This window comes from Schistocerca serialis, chromosome 4 (assembly GCF_023864345.2).
Source record: "Schistocerca serialis cubense isolate TAMUIC-IGC-003099 chromosome 4, iqSchSeri2.2, whole genome shotgun sequence".
NCBI classification, from domain to species: domain Eukaryota; kingdom Metazoa; phylum Arthropoda; class Insecta; order Orthoptera; family Acrididae; genus Schistocerca; species Schistocerca serialis.
The window spans coordinates 306,560,873-306,582,874 of NC_064641.1; the positions used below are offsets into that span (position 1 = coordinate 306,560,873).

Consider the following 22,002-nt stretch of genomic DNA (forward strand, 5'->3'; position numbering starts at 1 on the left):
ACTCCTCTGAAAAGTGTTTATCTTCAGTACCAGAATGAACATCAAATTGTCAGGTTTTCTAAATAGAAAAGCACTTTGTTAGTAACAGACAGCAATAATGAGACTTGCAGTTGGTGATTTCTACGTGGAAAAGGAAATAAGCTGTAGAGAGATTGAAAATGGTAAGTAAAGAGAGTCTCAGCCTTTTGCTCACATTCTTACATGTAATGCACTTGGTTGTTTTTCATTTCCTTACCTTTCATAACATTTTTAATATTGTTTGAAGAAGTGTATCTTCAATAGCAGAGTGAATTTCAAATTGTCAGGCTTTTCTTAAAGGAAAGAGCAGTCCCTTAGTATCACAGTGCAAGACAGAATCTTGTGTTCAGTGATGTCTATGTTAAAAGGAGAATATTTGATATCTATCTTTTGTTTCCATTCTTTATTACTGGGGATACACTTGTAAAAATTCTTGAAAAGAGCTGTCACCATGAACATATGAGTAAATTCACAATAGTCATGTGTTTTATGAGATAAAGCGAACTCTTGTTACCTTATTGTAAACGAAAGTTGTGAGGGTTTTGCTATGTATGACAGTGTTGAAGATAATTTACTTTCTTTCAGTGTAATAGCTTGAATATGTTAAGTCCTGCTGTCAGTTGGCATTTGTCACCACCTGTATGCGAGTTTTAAAGCTAAATAGTGTTCTGACAATTATAAAATAGTGGCAAAGTTCCTCAATCGATTAAACTTATTCCTGCCTGTATATGTAATCGGTGTTTCGTCATGAACCTTTAAGCTGTTTACAAGAATATATATAATTTGGTCTTTGGTTCGAATTATAGTTCGCTCATTCCTTTATGACAGACAGAAGATCGTTAGCATCAGGCGCGTCTGTACAGAGGTGTCCGTGGACTGCTGCGTCGGCTATGGGCCGCTTAGTGTGATGTCACTAACAATGCTGGGCGGCCTTGTTATCCCGGGGGTGTCGGATGAACACTGTCTGGTGGAGTGTACAGGGACTACACTGCTGACAGGCACAGTGTCAGGAGGTTGTGGGGCAGGGAGATGGGCAGAAAATGGAACAAAAAAGGAGAAGAGTGGAGAAAGATGGGTGGATGTTTTGCAGAGGACTGCAAATAAACAGGATGGGAGATGAGAATGGGGGGACATGATAGGGCAAAAGGGGTGGAAACTGTTGGGTAGAGGGTGTAAATGTTACCATAGTTGAGGCTGGGATAACTCCAGGAGCAGAGAATGTGTTGTAAGGATAACACCCATCTGCACAGTTCAGAAAAGCTGGTGGTGGAGGGAAGGATCCAGATGGCTTGGTTAGTGAAGCAGCCATTTAAATCAAGTGTACTATGTTCAGCTGCATATAGTGCCACAGGATGGTCTACTTTTATCTTGGCCACAGTTTGGCAGTGACCATTCATCCTGGTGGACAGCTGGTTGGTACTTGTACTAAAATAAAAATCTGTGAAATAATTTTAGCAGACCTGGTAAATGACATGGCTGCTTTGACAAGTGATCTGATCCCTTATGGAGTAGGATAAACCTGTGACTGGACTGCAATGGAATGTGCTGGATCCTAGTTGCAAAGGACTGGGATTGGGAGTGGAATAGGGATGGCCTAGGATATTGAGGAGGTTGGGTGGGTGACAGACCACCACTTTATGAGGGGTGGGAAGTGTCTCAGTTAGGATGTCTTTCATTTTAGGGCATGATGATAGATAATCAAAGCCTTGGTGAAGGGTGTGGTTCAGTTGACAAGTCCGGGGTGGTACTGGGTGACGAAGAGGACACTCATTTGTGGCTGACTTTTGGAGTTGGTGGGAAGATTGGAATTGTGAGGGGCAATGGCACAGGAGCTCTGTTTGTGGACTAGGGATGGTGCCTGTCTGTGAAGACCTTGGTGAGACCATCAGCATACTGAGCAAGGGAGTTTTGTCACTGCAGATACACCATCCCGGGGTAGCCAGACTATATGGGAGGGGTTTTTTGGTATGAAAGGGATGACAGCTGTCAAAATGCAGGTACTTTGGTGGTTGATGGGTTAATGTGGACAGAAGTGTGGATGGAGCCATCAGAGAGGAGGTCAACATCTAGGAAGGTGGCAAGCTGGGTTGAAGAGGACCATGTGAAGTGGATGGAAGATAAGGTGTTGAGGGTGTGAATGAATGGAGATAGGATGTCTTGGCTCTGCGTCCAGGTATGAAGATATCATCAATAAACCTGAACCAGACTAGGGGGTTGGCATTTTGGGAGGCTAGGAAGGTCTCCTCTAGATGGCCCGTAAAAAGGTTGGTGTAGGAGAGTGCCATGCAGGTGTCCATGGCTGTGGTGCAGACTTGTTTATGCACCTTCACTTCAAAGTGGGAGTAGTTGTGGGTTACGATGAAGTCAGTAAGGTATATGAGGAATGAGGTAGTGAGTTTGGAGTCTGAAGTACGTTGGAAAAGGTAGTGTTCAATAACAGTAAGACCCTGGGCACAATGAATGTTGATGTATAGGGAGGTGGTGTCAACAGTGATGAGTAGGGATCCAGGAGGTAAAGGGGTGGGGATGGTGGAGAGTTTGTGAAGGAAGTGGTTGGTGCCTTTGACATGGGAGGCTAGATTATGGAGAGTTAGTTGGTCAATGAATACCAAAATTCTTTCAGTGGGGTCATAATAACCAGCCATAATGGGGCATCAAGGATTGTCGGGTTTGTTAATTTTGGGGAGCAAGGAGAAGGTGGGTGTGCGGGCTGTCATAGGGGTGAGGAGGGAAAAGGATTCAGGGGATATTTTCTGGGAAGGGCTCAAGGCTTTAAGTTGGGATTGCAGTTTGTGTTTGACTTCTGGGATGGGATCACTCTGGCCAAGTTTATAGGTTGGAGAGTCAGACAATTGGTGGAGGCCTCCTGCCAGGTAGTCACTGCAATTCACAACAACAGTGGTGGATCCTTTGTCTGCAGGATGCAAAATCCCCAAGACTGGCAAAGTTTTGCAGGAGTTCAAAATATAGTGCATACTTCAATGCGAGATGCTTTTAATAATTTCCACAATGAAACTCTTGTCCCGGAATCTGGCACAGAACCCAAAGAGATTATGGTCATACATAAAGCACACCAGTGACAAGACACAATCAATACTTCCACTGCACAACAACAACAACAACGGTGAAGTCACTGATGACAGTGCCACTAAAGCAGAGCCGTTAAACACAGTCTTCCAAAATTCCTCCACCAAAGAAGATGAGACTGCCAAGGTGAGAAACATATAAGTAGATATCCTCATTGTAGCAAAGCAGCTTAAACCACTTAATAAAGGCATGGCTTCCAGTCCAGATTGTATACCAGTCAGGTAAGCAGCTTAAACCACTTAATAAAGGCATGGCTTCTGGTCCAGATTGTATACCAGTCAGGTTCCTTTCAGAGTATGCTGATACAATAGCTTCATATATAGCAATTATATACAACTGCTTGCTCACAAAAAGATCCATACCTAAAGACTGAAAAATTGCTCAAGTCTCACCAGTACCCAAAAAGAGAAATAGGAGTAATCCACTGAATTCCAGACTCATATCACTAACATTGATTTGCAGTAGTGTTTTGGAACATATACTGTGTTCAAACATTACAGATTACCTCAAAGAAAACAATTTATTGACACATAGTCAGCACGGGTTCAAAAAATATCATTCTTGTGAAACACAATGAGCTGTTTACATTCATGAAGTAGTGAGTGCTATCGAAAGGGGGGTCAAATTGATTCTGTATTTTTAGATATCCAGAAGGTTTTCAGCACTGTTCCTCACAAGCACCTTCTAATCAAACTACATGCCTGTGGAATATCACTTCAGTTGTGGGACTGATTTCCTGTCAGAAAGGTCACAGTTCATAGTAATAGACAGAAAGTCATCAAGTAAAACAGAAGTAATATCCAGCATTCCCCAAGGAAGTGTTATAGGCCCTATATTGTTCCTGGTCTATATTAATGACATAGGAGACAATCTGAGTAGCCCCCTTAGGTTGTTTGCAGATGATGCTGTCATTTAGCATCTTGTAAAGTTATCAGATGACCAAAATGAATTGCCAGATGATTTAGATAAGATATCTGTATGGTACAAAAAGTGGCAATTGACCCTGAATAAAAAAAAGTGTGAAGTTATTCACATGAGTATTAAAAGAAATCCACCAAATTTTGACTGCATGATAAGTAACACAGATCTGAAGGCTGTAAATTAAACTAAATATTTAGGGATTACAATTCCAAATAACCTAAACTGGAACAGTCACATAGATAATGTTGTGGGTAGAGCAAACTGAAGACTGCAATTCATTGGCAGAACACTTAGAAGGTGCAACAGGTGTACTAAAGAGACTACTTACACCACGCTGGTCTGCCCTATTTTGGAGTATTGCTGTGTGGTGTGGGATCCGCATCAGGTGGGACTGACAGATGATATAGAAAAAGTTCAAAGAAGGGCAGCTCGTTTTGTACTATCACAAAACAGGGGAGATAGTGCCGCTTATTTTTCCCACGCGCCGTTTGAGAGTAGAACGGTAGAGAGACAGCTTGAAGGTGGTTCATTGAATTCTCTGCCAGGCACTTTATTGTGAATAGCAGAGTAATCATGTAGGTGCAGATGTAGATGTAGAGGTTGGCATTCTGGGGCAGGGACCTGGTGAAGAATGTTGAGGCAAAGTTGGAGGTAAGGAATTCCTGGAAGTTGACCAGTGGGTGGTTAGGTGGGAAGGGGGTAGGATCACAGTTGGATTGTGGTATGAACTAGAAGAGGCAGGATTTAACATTCGAATTAGGGTGGTTTTGGTTGGGGGGATTGGCAGCAAAGAAGTGCTTCAACTGTAGGATTCGGGAGAGGTAGAGTAGGTCTTTGGCTAGTCCAGCATTGTTGAATTTGGGTTTAGGGCTAAAGATGAGGCCTTTGGGTAGGACAGAAACATCAATGGAGTTGAAGGTTTTGGTGGAAGGGTTAACAACAGTGTTCCAGGAATGTTTTGGCTGTGTATTTGGTGGAGAGTTGGTAGGGAGTTTTGGGGGGATGTGGCAAGTTGAAAAGACCAGCTAGGTAAGGTTTAGGTTTTATGAGGTGTGGATGAGGAGGAACACTGTGGATACAATAGGGGTTGGATAGTGGAGTCTCAAGGTGGCATTAGGGTGTCAGCAGGTTGGATAATCTATGGAAGTGGTGTCTGGAATGCTCTTCCTGGTGCTGGAGAGTAAGGGATTTAATTTCAGAGATGTGATGTATTGAGTGTGGATTGGAGAGTAATAGTATCTTTCAGAGGGAACAGAGGTGGTTCTGGAATGCCTGGCAGCCCTCTGCCAATGCATCCACCTGTCTTTCCCCACTCCTCTCCTCTTTTGTTCCTTTTTTCCCCCCACCTCCCTGCTCCACAACCTCCTGATGTTGCACCTGTTGGCAGTCTACTCCATGCACAGTCCACCAGACAGCATACATCTCTCTCCCCACCCATACACTACTATCCCTTCCCCTTCCTCTTCCCATTCTCCACCGCCTCTAGACTGCTGCTTGCATCCCACGTGATGCTGCATTCCAGCCTGAGATGCTGTAAATGGCAGTTGTGTGTGCATGAGATGTGCTTGCTTGTGTGTGCATGTATGTGTGTCCTCTTTACTGACAAAGTGTCTTTTAATCATGCCTGTCTGCAACCTGATGTGTCTTCTTTACAGTAAGTAGCAATCTATCTTTTCCTACATTGTTGTTTGTACAATGTTTTATGCTTACCATTGACTTTAAACATTTTTTTACCAACTACTATAATTGTGTGAGTTATGAGTGTGGTATCTATTTGAAATGAAACATCATTCAAAATTTGCTTTTGTCCTTAACTTCTGCACACCAGTACACCAGAGCATTTACCTAAACCATGGTTTATAACATCTTTGAGCTATAAACCCAGTGTTCTGTGTTAGTTAGATCTGAACTAACTGTCCTCAGTTCATTTTTAGGTGGGTTATTAATGATTGTCTATCAGTTTGACCAAACACAAATATTCTCCTAGCTTTCTTGTTTTCTTGATGAGTTTTTGCCTTTGAGACCATCCCTCCAGAAAAAGCATCATGATCAGTAACAAGGATGACAAAATGAAGACTATTAAAAAGAGGGAGAACTGCTTCAAAAAGAAGGACAAAGTTAGAAAAAAGAGGGCACATGGAAACATATGTTTAAATTCAATAAATGAATTAGTTAATACCCAAACATACATTCCTTAACTTTTAATGGTACTTCTCTGAAGATCCAACTTTCTGCAGAAGTCTAGGCTTGCTTAGTGGATAATTGTAAAAAGATACACAGGAAAATTCTTTTAAATTATACTGGACCATTAAAATACCTCCAATAGATTCCAGATTCAACCTATTCCTGCCATCAGTCCACTATTTTATAATGAGCAAAAATGCTCATTCTGCATTTGCACTGTGTCCTGATATACTGAAAAAGTATTCAGCAAGTTTTAACAATTCTGAATGATAATGAAAACACTTACTTTCACAAAAATATATGGCCCAGTTTTAACTACAAGAGAACCCACTAAATTCTGTATCATTACTATTCTGTTTTAGAAATTGCATAAAATTACACAATTGGTCAAAACATTTTTCATCTTCAATTTCAAAAGTTTAGTATTTATCTTGCAAATAAAAAAGGCTTTTTTTTAACATCATTACAGTTAACATCTTTTTTTTAAAGAGACATCCATTTGAAACAGGAAAAGTCATCAAACATACAGAGCCATCATTTTAAATGTTCATCAAACAACTGATGCAGCAACATATGCTTCCTCCATAAAAAGTTTAATGTCTTCATTAAAGCCTTCTTTTGTTGCTTCCATCTTCTATTTAACCTTTAGGCAAATGAATTTTTCATTTAATTGGTTCTCAAGCACCTTACATACAGACTCTAAAATTTCATTCACATCAAGCACAGAATTGCCCTCCTTTTCTATTAGCAAAATATTTGGACTGAACACAGATGTAAATGAAAGCAAATGGCATAAGTAGGCTTCACTTAACCTCTTATTCTAAAAAAAATGCAGTGAAACCTTTGGTGGCTTGGTTTCAGACAGAAAGTAAGATTTCAGAGCAGGAAACATTTACAGTACTCTTTCAATGGCTGGAAAAAGAGGCAACCACCTAGTTTTCACATGCTGTTCCTTTCTAACAGTGTAAACAGAAAAGTAATTGCAAATTGTCACAATGACAGTTATTTTATAAAATCATTTGGTTACCATAAACAGCAAATCAGACTCACACATAAGTACAGACTACATGACATTAGACCTATAATACCATGCAAGACAATATGAATAAGGAACAGAAATTTTAAATAATCTATATTTGCACTCACTTATGGATTGATCCATGATCAGTAGTGGAAAATCGATAATACAATGATCCTGCTGCCATCTGTAGATAAGGTATTTAAGAAAAGAGCAATAAAACAGCAATAATTGCAAATATAATTATTATTATGGTCAACTTTGGGAAAGTGATGATAATGTAATAATCTGCCCGGACCCTGGACAAAGAGATAAAAAGGATGACATGTCCATATTTATACGGACAGCTAGTCACCTTATCAGTAATCTCTCTATCACCGATGGTACGATCAAGTCTAGGCAGGTGGTCTAAAATATTTCTTTTCCACATGAGCTTTCAGACTGAGTGGGGTGGCTGTCTGACAGTGTAATCATTATTGCTTTATTAGACTGTTTGTCTTTTATGACAATGTGTAGTTTTCCCAGTCAGTATTGGTTAAGCTCCTGTTCTATCATGTTTAGGCTATGTTTGATTAATTTTACAAACCATGTGACTGACTCTGTTGACTGGTAGAAATATTTGATTGTTAATCTAAGCCCAACCAACTCCAAGGACTCTTGCCCATATTAGTTCACAGCTGGATTCATTTTGGACCTTGCTTGACCTAATACATCTGCTTGTTGTTATACGTCCTACTCTTAATCAATTTTTCTGATATATATTCTGTGTGTTGCTGAAACTTTCCATGTTCTTTAGTTTAAGTTTCAACCAACTCTCAGTTTATTCTGGCAGTTAATAATTCATAGTTCAAAATTTCTCGCTCTCTGCATTTGCTGTTCAGTCTGTTTAATAGTAACTGCTTTATCTAGCACTGGTTTTTGTAATGGGGATCTCAGATTTTCACCTAATATCTAAAAATATCCTATGTGTCATTCCACACATACTGTGCAACCCAGGTGACCAGTTCTGATGTACATTGTGCATCTGACCATCAATTGTGACTTTACAGTACTCTTTCACAGGCTCAGCTGCAGATTCCTTGACCAGGGAGGCTTGTAAAGTCACTATGACCAAGAAATCTACAGTAAACTCTGTCAGAGAATTGACAAATCGTCTGGTTTATACCATGCATTCAGCTCTAATCCAAAGGGGTGCAATCAGTCCTCAGAATGGTGCTGCAAATCAAGAGTTGTGCAGAAACCTCACAAATGATACTAGCTGTCTTCAGCACTTCTACCGGTCTCCAGGATCAAGATGATGCACATTGTTGAAGCTGGTGAGTGATTTATAGTTTGCACCATTCACCACTTGGTCAAGGAATCTGTGGCCAAGCTTGTCAAAGAATAAACGAAGTGTGCATGGATGAATGTTTGTGTTTGTGCACATACAAATAACCTTACTTTTTTCCTTCTATTGTTTTTGTGGTGTCACCGCCAGACACCACACTTGCTAGGTGGTAGTTTTAAATTGGCCACGGTCCATTAGTACATGTCGGACCCGCATGTCGCCACTGTGTGATCGCAGACCGAGCGCCACCACAAGGCAGGTCTCGAGATACGGACTAGCACTCGCCCCAGTTGTACGGACGACGTAGCTAGCGACTACACTGATGAAGCCTCGCTCATTTGCAGAGCAGATAGTTAGAATAGCCTTCAGCTAAGTCAATGGCTACGACCTAGCAAGGCGCCATTAGTAACATTGCATGTATCTAAAGAGTCTCACTTGTATCGCCGCAATCTTCAGATGTACCAAAAGGATGGATTAAAGTTAAGTATTCCAGAAGCTACATACTTTTCTTTATAGCATTCATTACGTATCCTGTTTCAGACCTCACGCCATCATGCTTTAGCTTAGCGCGTGCCTTTTGGCTTCCTCTCATTGTGTCTAGGCTGTCTTGTCTAGACACAACATTTTTATCTATGTTTATTTTATGATTGCCTCCCTTCCTCCCCACCCATCCCCAAAACTGTCTTTTTTATTTATGTGCTTTTCTTAGCATTTGTGCTGTGTTGTCTCTTTTCTGTTTATTTCTCTTAGATTCATCTCACATATTTGAATTACTGACATCTGGCAGCTTGTTATTAGAAGTATTCTGGAAACTGAATGTTGTATGTTATTTGATTGTTAACTTTCTAATCCTCATCTTTATCATATACCTCTCCTGCGCTGGGTTTTTGAGTAACTTTGTGTGTCTTTCAAAATGTGTGCCTAGTTACTTTATTTTATGTCACCATATTTAACATGAAAACTGGATTTTAGAACACAGATATTCAACTGCCTTCTTCAATTATATGTCTCTCAATCCAGATCCAGATTTCATTGTTTTAGTTACTTGTAAATAGGCAGTACTTTTATGTTGCAAACAGTAATACATCCACTTTTTACTTTTAATATTATAACATGATTTTAATGACTAAATTATTGAATACAGCAATAAAACAGAAAGCTTACCTATTACATTAAATACAGCTGATGCTGTAAACTCCTGCATAGAACCAGACATGGTATAAATGGCTGACCACCTCCCTGCATCTTCCTTTCTGACAATGCTTATTCTTGTACTGCACACACCAGTCATTGTACCCACTTCTTTTCCACTTGGATGTATCATTCTACAGTGAACAATAAGTGACGGCCCAAGTCTAACAGTACCAGTTTCACCCAGAATCAGGGTACCTCCTTCATCAACATGCGATGGAACATCTGGAACATTGAATTCCAGCTCTTTTTACATGCCAGTGTGTCAAAAACAAAGTCATTGAGCCAGCAACCAGTAATGACACAGCATTCATTCACAAGCTGCTCTACTAGCTAGAAATTAGTTCAGAGTAGCAGTCAGACATAAAAGAATGTAGTGACAATTGTAAAAGACGGATCCAACAATGTAGTGCAATTCAGTCAACTATGCAGTCAATAAAACACACAGAATCATCCCCACTTACATGAATATAGGTAACTGGAGAACTAAAATTATTTTTCAACTAAATATATCAAATGCAAAAACAGATATTTATATACAAACACCGTGATCTGTAAATTTCACACTAAGTTCTTGAGTTCATAATAACATAAAAATTGCTATCACAATATGTTGCTTTCTTCATCTAGTCTAGTGGGCTTCTGCAGCTATCTATTAAAAATGAACCTAGGTTAATGAGCTGATTAGGAAATATAGGTAACTGAACCACAGCATAACTGCTCAAGCTGCAGATAGCACTGTAAGTGTGGAGGGCATTATTAAACAAATATATACCATTGGCAAATATAACTTGGTCCATCAATTTGGTTGTTGACATTTTCACAGACATAGTGAAGCCATAACATGAGTATGTCTCACGAAGTGAAGATTCCAAATATGTCTTTGACAACAACTGATCAACTAATAGTGTTACTGAATGCTGTGCAGTAGCTACTATTCAGAGCTGTGAATGAGAACAACTTTCACTTAGTTGTCAGTATGTAGCGAGGAAGAAATAGTAGCAACAACCCTTACTGGTAAAGAATCTCAGCAATTGTGTGTTTCCCCCCCCCCCCCCCCCCCCTCCAGTTCACAAACATGATAATCAGTTGTCTTTATTTACAGTTAACATGAACCTAAAGCAAGTAATGTATTTGGATTCATATGGATGGCAGAATGGAGAATGTGAAGAGTGACCACCATTCAAAAATCTTTGTAAATTGTGGAATTATATGATTATGTTCAATAAACTGACAAGCAGAGATTTTTAGGTGGTTCAGCTGAAACATGCAAGTTTTCTGTGGGAGGAAAGGTTGTACTCATGATCTCAATACCTATTCAAAAGAGGGTAGTGTGTTGAGCTGTGTATCTAGTGTGTACTACAGAAGCTCTATAACTGTTACCACATCTAGAACTGCTCTTCCTAACTCGGTGGCTGCAATGTAATTGAGTCCACAAGTAAATTCCCGTAGCCAATTTCAATTCAGCCATCAAAACAAATCTAATAATATACTGTGCTTACATGTTATATTATATTGGAAAGGTGTAAATATTGCTGTTGCAAACAGTATATTCTTGTATTAAATTTGGCACTGCTTACAACCGTGAGAAACAGTTCTTGGAAGAGGAAGAAAACTGAAAGAAATTTCTTTAGCCTTATTGATTCAGAATGTGCTGCTGCCAGAAAGTTTTGTGGAAGTCAAAGCATGACCTTGAATAGGGAGATACATAAACACTGTACAGCTGGCAGAGCTTTCAGTAAACCTCATTATTTGAAGTCAACTGTAGGCGCCATAGGTCTCTCATAGTTACAGTAGTAAAAAAAAACATATTGTTGTAGCAGGCAAAAGTTTAAATGGCTGTGATGGCATATTATATCTCTTAAAAACTGTCTCAGTCTATTTGAAGTAGTCCATACAGGCACATAAATTAACCAGCACAAAACTTCAGCATTGAGATCGAATTTAGATATGTAAACATCAACCAAGAAGCAAAGAAAAATGCAATGAATGTGCTGTTTTCAAATGTACATTACTTCTTCCCTATGACATTGATTGCCTTCCTCCTATGGTAAACGGTACTATGTCAATTGGAACCGGGTTAAATCACAAGATCTGCTGGAGTGCATTGAGCTTTTCATGTCTGGCAGTAAGTCTCAATAATAGATGTGAAACTTTCAAAAGCTGATAAAAAAACCACTCAAACGTACACTCTATTATTAGAAGGATCCTATTTCATGAGATCAAAATGGTTTGTTGTGTCAACAAACATAGTGTAAATGATTTCCACTAAATTTTATTGTGAAGTCTGTCAGAAAATGCACATAACAGCAATAAGAGAGAAGAGGGAAATTTATACCTTCACTACATCATTGTCAAACTTCTGCCACTACTAGGTACAACAGTGAGGCTATGGAAAAACCATTAATTTAGGTGGTTTCATTCTTGTTACCTTAGATAATGTGTATCACTTGGTGTCAAAGAAAGCATGCCTGTCACTCCATGGCAATCTGGGATGATGCCACGGTAGTCCTCATACTACCAGTCTGATAGATATTTATTTATTTCATTTCCTCTTATTTAATAGTGTTGCCAAATTATTTAATATCCTGGCTTATTTAATATTGTTGCTGTATTACTGCCTCCAGTCAACCACAAAAGCATGTATTTGACTCTTATGTAGAATGTTTTAAATTATTTTCACGTTGGCACTCCTTTCCATCACTTTCCCTATTCCTAGGGGCAAAATGACATTGATACCCCCACCAATCAGCTTAGGACCCAAAACCCAAAAATATAGATTCAGCACTAATACTGACTTTTTTTCTAATTATTTTTGCATGTGACCTCTTCCACTCCGTCCCCAATCCAGGAGTGTTGGGATTATCTCAAACCGCTTAGCATTTTTTCATAGAGTACATTATATGAGCATCAAGTCTTGCAAGGCTGTGCCAAATCAATGAATTTATATGCAAGGTACATGTAAACACATACAACCAAAGTATGAAGACCTACCTACAATATCTGATGAAAAGTATACAGACGCACCTTAGAGAACATAAATATGGGGCATTTTCTTAAATACAATAAGAAGACCACACCCTAATCTTGAAAAACACCCACATACCACAACACCACATTTTCCATACTTCACCGTTGGCACTACACATGATGGCAGGCAAAGTTCTCAAGCCGTTCACCGAACCCAAACTTTTGTGTTGGATTACCACAGGGTATGACGCAATTCAGCACTCCAAATCACTCCTTTCCAGTTATCCACTGTCCAGTGGTGATGCTCTTTACACCTCCTCAAGCATCACTTAGCGTTTGATACAGAAGTGTCTGTTTTGTGAGAGCTGTTTGACCATTGTATAAGGATTGATCAAAAAGTTTCCATTTTAAGTCCATACATTCCAGAATCAATATGCCAGCCACACAAAATTGCTATGAACATTGAGGCAACCATCCCAACAATGCAACAGTTTGAAGATACCTATTTGGTAAAACACTATGTCCTACGGGTGAAGAAGTCTGTAAGTGCCAGTGGGACATCCTTGTCTGACAGGAATCATCAACCCTTCAGTGCCTTTTTTAAGGGACTGAAGATATGATAATCACATGGGGAGAGATCAGGACCATAGGGCAGTGCTCCAGTGTCACCCACTTCAGCTGGTGTAACTTCTGCATTACATCTGCAATATGGGAATGTGCATTATCACGGAGGCAGCAGCAGACATTCCGCAATGGTGGTTTTCAACAGACATGCTGCCCCATACACATTCTTCATTCTCTGATGGATGTCTACTGGTTTTTGTCCTTTGGCAGCCAAGAAAAGAATAACAACACATTGGTCCTGTTTGGACATATTTGGTAATAACATCACCATAATTCACGTTTCTACATTTACTGCACACACATAGGAAGAACACAAATGTCACACTAATCAATTGCCTAGGTATCAGTGCATATATGTCCACATCAGAGTCATGCTACATTGCATATATAATGGAGTGACATACTCAAACAGAAACTTTTCCAGAAACTTATTGATCACCCCTTACACTTCATTCTTTTTGACTCCATACATAAATGATTGTCCTAGCTGGACTGCTGGTAGCGCTTTGCAACTTATGAGTGATTACAACCATTCTCCAGAATGCTCAATGGTCCCTGTCCATCAGTAGTACATGAAGTCTTCCTGGTTTTGGTTTAGCTGTGGCTTTTTCTTCACAATCACACCATCAATGCTCAACGTGGGCTTCTTTAGGAGGTTTGAAACAACACTGATGGATCTGTTACTCAGGTGAAATCCAATAACTAGTCCATGTTTGAAGTCACTGGGCTCTCATGACTGACCCATTCTGCTGATATTGTTTCTCTACTGACAACACAATACTTCCCATCTCCTTTTATATTGGCAGGTCCACCCCTCTCAACATTTAGTTGTCAGTTCTGCATACATATGTGTGTCCAGATACTTTTGCTCGTGTAGTGTACATAGAAATAGGTTCTCTCACAACTTGCATCATCATCAAAGAGAACCATTGCACTCGTGATCAGAGAGGCCCTGCCAACAGCATCAATGTTATAGCTTCCAACCAGAAACTGAACAGTTCAGACACCATGTAACTGCTTCTAACAGCCAAAATCAATTTCTCATCATAACATCACTTACTGTGCATGCTCAAGAAGGTACATATTGTTCCCATATTCTGTGTTTCAGTGATCACCATGTTAGTTTTCATATAGAAAATCTAGTGATAATTATTTATGACTTATGAACTTCGTTCTGTAGAAAAGCTAAAAAAAAGGTGGTGATGGTATCTGTGTCAAAAAGAACAGCACCATTTGCAGTGCATCTGACGTACACTGTTTTTGTTTAGAGTAGTATTTTGGATTGTGTGCAATAAAGTGCTTGTAAATAATTCTTGTTTATCTATTGTGGTAATGATGGGCACCTTTAAAAGATTTTAGTTTCTTTTTGAAGCAGTTACTTGTAGTCCCCGTACTATGGCACATTTGTAATAAAACATCAGAGAAATATTCTTGGGGAACTCATTGTTAATTTTCTGACACACTCTAACAGCAGATCCAACCTGGAAAATTTGACGTCCACATATAATCTTGCTTCCGCAGCCATTTTTGCACCAGAATAACTTCACATTCCAGTACAGTAACTGTCAGTGTACTTACAGATCAGATAAAATTATACTCTAAGACAAAAAAGACTTACCATGATGGAATTATCTAAATACAGCAGGAAAAGGTAGATTTGACGTACATCTACAGACAAACAAATGATTATAATTTCAGATAAATTGAATGATTTATTTAAGGGAAAGAGCTTCACAAATTGAGCAAGTCAATGATGTGTTGGTCCACTCCTGGCTCTTATGCAACCAGTTAACTGGATGGGGATTGATTGATAGAGTGGTTGGATGTCCTCCTGGGGATATCATGCCAAATTCTGTCCAACTGATGCATTAGATTCTCAAAATTCTGAGCTGGTTGGAGGGCCCTACCCAAAATACTCCAAATGTTCTCAATTGGGGAGAGATCTGGTGACCTTGCTGGTCAAGTCGCGGTTTGGCAAGCATGAATAAAAGCAGTAGAAACTCTCACCATGTATGGGTGGGCATCATCTAGCAGAAATGTGAGCCCAGGATGGCTTGCCATGAAGGGCAACAAAATGGGGTGTATAATATTGCCAACGTACTGCTGTGCTGTAAGAGTGCCACAGATGACAACCAAAGGGGTTCTGCTAGGAAATATTCGAAGCAGGAGTCATCACTGAAGACAGTTCTACTCCAGTCAATGAGATTCCAGGCCCTGATGACCAGCAAAGATATGTCTGGAGATGTCCCAGATGATGCTGGGACACCAAACTGACCGGCACCCGCCATACATCCAATGACCATGAGTGATGGTCTGGGGTGCCATATCTTTTCATAGCAGGACCCCCTTTGGTTGTCATCCACAGCATCCTTGCAGCACAGCTGTACATCTACAATATTCATCTACATCTACATCTACATGGATACTCTGCAAATCACATTTAAGTGCCTGGCAGAGAGTTCATCAAACCACCTTCACAATTCTCTATTATTCCAATCTCGTATAGCACGCGGAAAGAATGAACACCTGTATGTTTCTGTACGACCTTTGATTCCCCTTATTTTATCATGGTGATTGTTCCTCCCTATGTAGGTCAGTGTCAACAAAATATTTTTGCATTCAAAAGAGAAAGTTGGTGATTGGAACTTGGAACGTGAGAAGATTCTGTCGCAACGAAAAACGCTTTTTTTTAATGATGTCTAGCCCGAATCCTGTATCATTTCTGTTACGCTCTCTCCCATATTTTGCGATAATACAATATGTGCTGCCTTTCTTTGATGTATTCCGTCAGTCCTATCTGGTAAGGATCCCACACCGCACAGCAGTATTCTGAGGATGGACAAGTGTAGTGTAGGCAGTCTCCTTAGTAGGTCTGTTATATTTTCTAAGTGTCCTGCCACTAAAATGCAGTCTTTGGTTAGCCTTCCCCACAACATTTTCAATGTGTTCCTTCCAGTTTAAGTTGTTTATAATTGTAATACCTAGGTATTTAGTTGAATTTACAGCTTTTAGATTAGACTGATTTATTGTGTAACCGAAGTTCAACAAGTTCCTTTCAGCACTCATGTGGATGACCTCACACTTTTTGTTATTCAGGGTCAACTGCCACTTTTTGCACCATTCATATATCTTTTCTAAATCATTTTGCAGTTTGTTTTGATCTTCTGATGACTTAATTAGTCGATAAACAACAGCATCATCTGAAAACAACAAAAGGCGACTGCTCATATTGTCTCCCAAATCATTTATATAGATAAGGAACAGCAAAGAGCCTATAACACTACCTTGAGGAATGCCAGAAATCACTTCTGTTTTACTCAATGACTTTCCATCAATTACTACAAACTGTGACCTCTCTGACAGGAAATCACAAATCCAGTCACATAACTGAGACAATATTCCATAAGCACAAAATTTCACAACGAGCCACTTGTGTGGTACAGTGTCAAAAGCATTCTGGAAATCCAGAAATACGGAATCGATCTGAAACGCCTTGTCAGTAGCACTCAACACTTCATGTGAATAAAGAGCTAGTTGTGTTTCACAGGAACAATGTTTTCTAAACCCATGTTGACTGTGTGTTTTCTTTGAGGTAATTCATAATGTTTGAACACAATATATGTTCCAAAATCCTGCTGCATATCAACGTTAATGATATGGGCCTGTAATTTAGTGGATTCCTCCTGCTACCTTTCTTGAATATTGGTGTGACCTGTGCAATGTTCCAGTCTTTGGGTATGGATCTTTCGTCGAGCGAACAGTTGTATATGATTGTTAAGTATGGAGCTAATGCATCAGCATACTCTGAAAGGAACCTAACTGGTATACAGTCTAGACCAGAAGACTTGCTTTTATTAAGTGATTTAAGTTGCTTCACTACTCCGAGGATATTTACTTCTACGTTACTCGTGTTGGCAGCTTTTCTTGTTTCGAATTCTGGAATATTTACTTCATCTTCTTTTGTGAAAGCATTTCGGAAGGGCCAGCTGCTGTGGCCGAGCGGTTCTAGGCACTTCAGTCTGGAACCGCGCAACCATTATGGTCGTAGGTTCGAATCATGCCTCGGGCATGGTTGTGTTGATGTCCTTAGGTTAGTTAGGTTTAAGTATTTCTAAGTTCTAGGGGACTGATGACCTCAGGTGTCAAGTCCCATAGTGCTCAGAGCCATTTGAACCATTTCTGAAGGCTGTGTTTAGTAACTCTGCTTTGGCAGCACTGTCTTTGATAGTATCTCCGTTGCTATTGTGCAGAGAAGGCATTAATTGTTTCTTGCCACTAACATACTTCACATATGACCAGAATCTTTTTGGGTTTTCTGCCAGGTTTTGAGACAAAGTTTCATTGTGGTAACTGTTATAAACATCTCGCATTGAAGTTCATGCTAAATTTCAAGCTTCTGTAAAAGATCGCCAATTTGGGGATTTTGCGTCTGTTTCAATTCGGCATGTTTGTTTCATTGTTTCTGCAACAGTGTTCTAACCCGTTTTGTGTACCAAGGAGAATCAACTCTGTGGTTTGTTAATTTATTCAGTATAAATCGCTCAATTGCTGCCAATACTATTTTTTTAATTTAAGCCACATCTGGTCTACACTTATATTATTAATTTGGAATGAGTCAAGATTGTCTCTCAGGAAAGCGTCAAGTGAATTTTTATGTGCTTTTTTGAAGAGGTATATTTTTTGCTTATTTTTCGAGAATTTGGGGATTACAATATTCAGTCTTGCTATGACAACCCTGTGTTCACTAATCCCTGAATTGGTTTTGATGCTCATTATTAACTCAGTATTATTTGTTGCTAAGAGGTCAAGTGTGTTTTCACAGCTGTTTACTAATCGTGTGGGCTCATGAACTAACAGCTCGAAATAATTTTCAGAGAATGCATTTAGCACAATTTCAGATGATATTTTATGCATACCTCCGGAATTAAACATGTATTTTCACCAAAATATCGAGGGTAAATTAAACTCACCACCAACTATTATTGTATGAGTCAGGTACATGTCTGAAATCAAACTCAAGTTTTCTTTGAACTTTTCAGCAACTGTATCATCTGAATTGGGAGGTCAGTAAAAGGATCCAATTATTATTTTATTCCTGTTGCCAACAATGACCTCTGCCCATACTAACTCAAAGGAAGTATCTACTTCAATTTCAATTCCATACCCCATTTTGTTGCCCTTCATGGCAAGTCATCCTGAGCTTACATTTCAGCAAGATAATGGCCACCCGCACAGGTCATGAGTTTCTATTGCTTGTCTTCATGCTTGCCAAACCGTACCTTGGCCTGAAAGGTCACCAGATCTCTTCTCAATTGAGAATGTTTGGAGCATTATGAGCACAGCCCTCCAACCAGATCAGGATCTTGGCAATGTAATGCACAAATTAGACAGAATTTGTCATGATATCACTCAGGGGGACACCCAACAGCTCTGTCAATCAATGCCAAGCCAAATAACTGCTTGCATAAGGGCCAGAGGTGGACCAATGTGTTATTGAATTGCTCAGTTTGTGAAGCTCTTTCTCTTGAATAAATCATCCAGTTTTTCTGAAACTGTAAGCATTTGTTTATCTACAAACATAAGCCACATCTACTGATTTCCATACCATTTGTATAATTCATTCATGGTGCATCATTAATTTTTGTCTTAGAGTGTAGCTGACATCACTGTTAATCATTCTGAATGTCCTGTCTTTTAATTACGGACAAAAACACATTATAAATAACCCAGATATTAGTGAGAAGTCACACAGGTCACAGTGGAAAGCACACTGCACAACAGAATGAAAGGACTGCTTTTTCTAAACCCTGTAATGGTCTCCCATTGTGATGCATAAGTTTGGAATTTAGCTCAACGATGCATAGAATCTTCCTCAGTAGTGGTGCAAAAGAATGGTGCACTGCAGCGTCAGTCTCAGGTTCAATGCACTTCAAACAAAGGTCACAGCTCAGATGTTCATGGGAGGTTTAATGTGGGTTCATGATGTCAAATTGATGCCACATTTAACAATTATGGCTAATGGCACTGTGGACGTGTTACACAATGGCAATATCATCACAGCCCCTCTACCCCCCGTTCAACCCTTCTTTTGATGCCTCTGCAAAGGAAGTCAATTCCATGATGCACAGCTTTGAAATCTTGAGCTTTTCTTGGGAATGGATGAGGAAAACATTCCAGACACAGTACCATTCAGAACTGGCTTGAAAAGGCCTCAGGGGGTAGTATAGAGTGGGGTCAATTAAACCACCCGTTTCCTTGAGGCGTTGATTCTCACACATGTTGTGGTCAAAAATGACATTTTGCAGTGTGTTGAGCAACTAGAGGATGTTCCTGACAACCTTTGACACATATGAGACCTTCAGATGTTTCAGCCCTACTCTGATGGCATTGTGGGACTGCATCAGTGCCAAATGTGACTGCACCTCTTTAGAATGCAATGCAACTGCAGTTTTTGCTCTTGCATATGGGTTGGTACCACAAGAAACTGTTCAAAACCATTTGACAAAATTTGATCATAGTCCAAAGCAGCAAATGGTGCTTATGCTTTTCCAGCCCTCCTGTTTGATGTCCTCCTGTTGCATGATCATGGTGGGATGTGACATTGATATATGTACAACTAAAGTGGCAAAGGGTTCCTATAAGACCCCCTCCAGTTTGGCAAAACCTTCAGTGGCACCCATCCATCTTATTGAGAACTTCAAAAATGAACATGTACAGAGAGAATCCATAAAATAGTCAGAGTTGCCTGCAGGTAGGCAACTTTTTTACACCCCTTTGGTATCAGTTATCTGCCTGAAAGTGCCTCAGGCTACTTTACAGGTCATCTCTGTCCATGTTTATTTTTAAAATCCTCAATAAAGATGGTTGGGTGCCACTGAGGGTTTGTCTAAACCAGGGGGCTGTTAGAGGGACCTTCTGCCACTTTATTTGGGCATGTGTTATTGTCGCACTCCTGCATGATCATGCCATGGCAGGATGTGAAACAGAAGGGCTGTAAAAGCATAAGCACCATTTACTGCTTCAGACCATGTTCAAATTTGGCAAAATGATTTTGAACAGTCCCTGGTGGTACCAGCCTATACACAAGAGCAATAACTGCAGTTGCAGTGTTCTCCAAAGGGGTGCAGCCCCACAGTCTCCTTAGAGAAGAACTGAAATATCCAAAGGTGTCAGCAGTGTCAAAAGTTGTGAAGGAGTTCTTCCTGTTGCCCATAGCATGCCAACTGTCATTTTTAATCACGAAATGTGTGGGAAACAACACCCCAGCGAAATGGGTGGTTTTATTACAACCTTTTATGCCACTCCTGAAGGGTTGTTCATGCCCATTCTGAGCATCAGTGTGTCTAGAATGTTTTTCTCAACCATTACAGAGTAATGTTGTAGGCATCTTTGAGCCAACGTTTAAACTTATGTATTGCAATGGAAGATAGTTACAAAATTTCAAAAAAGTTATCCTTACATCCTTCTGAACAGTGTAGTTAGAAAAATAAATGAGGAAACTATTCAAGACTTCAAATCAAGTCTCTAAGAAGTAGACTGGAATCTTGTGTATGATGAAAACAATGCTAATGTTATGGAGTGGCAGTAATGTTTCAAAGTACTTTTCCAAAACGGATTTATAGTGCTCAAACCAAATACTCCTCCAATGAACCATGTATTGTCACTGGTACAATGACTTCACACAAGAGAAAGTGATACTTCTGTAACAGATCAAACACTTCAGACAATCCAGCACAGCTAAATTACTAAAAATTTAAAAGTTCGTGCTGAAGCTCATAAATAAATAATCCAAGTAATAAAATTAAAACTATCTATGAGGTAAAGAGGAATAAGACTGGTGTATCCATCTAAATGGGGCTAAAGACATCTTTACAAACACTTAAAATAACAATATAATGTAATTGTATGGATAAAAAATCTACACACCATGCAGCAGCAGGATAACATATGTATAAAGATATGTTTACGTATGCAAGCTTTTGGAGACAGTAGCTCCTTCTTCAGGCAGAAGGGTTGAAGGAGAAGGAAGAGAGGCAAAGGAAAAGGACTGGAGAGGTTTAGGAAAAGGGTTAGAGTTTGGAAAAGTCACCAAGAACTGTGGGTCAGGAGAGAGTTACCAGAGGGGATGGAAAAGAAAGACTGATTGTTGGAAACTGCACCAGATGAGATTTGAAAGCCTGAGAGCTTTAAGGTGGAAGACAGGTAATATGCAAGACAGAGATTACTGCTGATACATTGTGCATGAGCTGATAAGAGTAAAAAGCTAAGCGCATTTTATGTAACAGAAGTGGAAGAAGTCAGAAAATGAAAGATGTAGAAAACTAAAATGAAGTGAAGAAAGGAGTAGTTACTGTGAAGAAATGCTGAGACAGAAGAAATTAGTGTAAATTAAGGCCAGGTGGGTGGCAAGAACCAAAGACATGTGGTAGTGCTAGTTCCCATCTGAAGAGTTCTGAGAAACTGGTGTCTGAGGGAAGAATCCAGATAGCACCTGTCGTGAAACGGGCAGCAAGGTCATGACTGTCATGTTGTAGAGCATGCTCTGCAACAGGATACTGTGTGTTGCTGGTATACACCCTCTGCCTATGCCTATTCATCCTGACTGATAACTCAGTGATAGTCATGCCACTGTAAAAAGCTGAACAGTGTTAACATAACAGCT

The 22,002-nt window shown here is 39.7% G+C and overlaps 1 protein-coding gene across 1 annotated transcript in view; it reads right to left on the reverse strand.

The window, feature by feature from the left end:
• Positions 1-22,002, reverse strand: part of LOC126475013 (uncharacterized) — a 276,772-nt gene that overhangs the window by 146,758 nt on the left and 108,012 nt on the right. The window contains exon 4 of the mRNA XM_050102551.1: positions 9,720-9,971. Within this exon, the coding sequence (XP_049958508.1) occupies positions 9,720-9,879 (160 nt within the window). The 5' untranslated portion in view covers positions 9,880-9,971. The remainder of the gene's footprint in view (positions 1-9,719; positions 9,972-22,002) is intronic.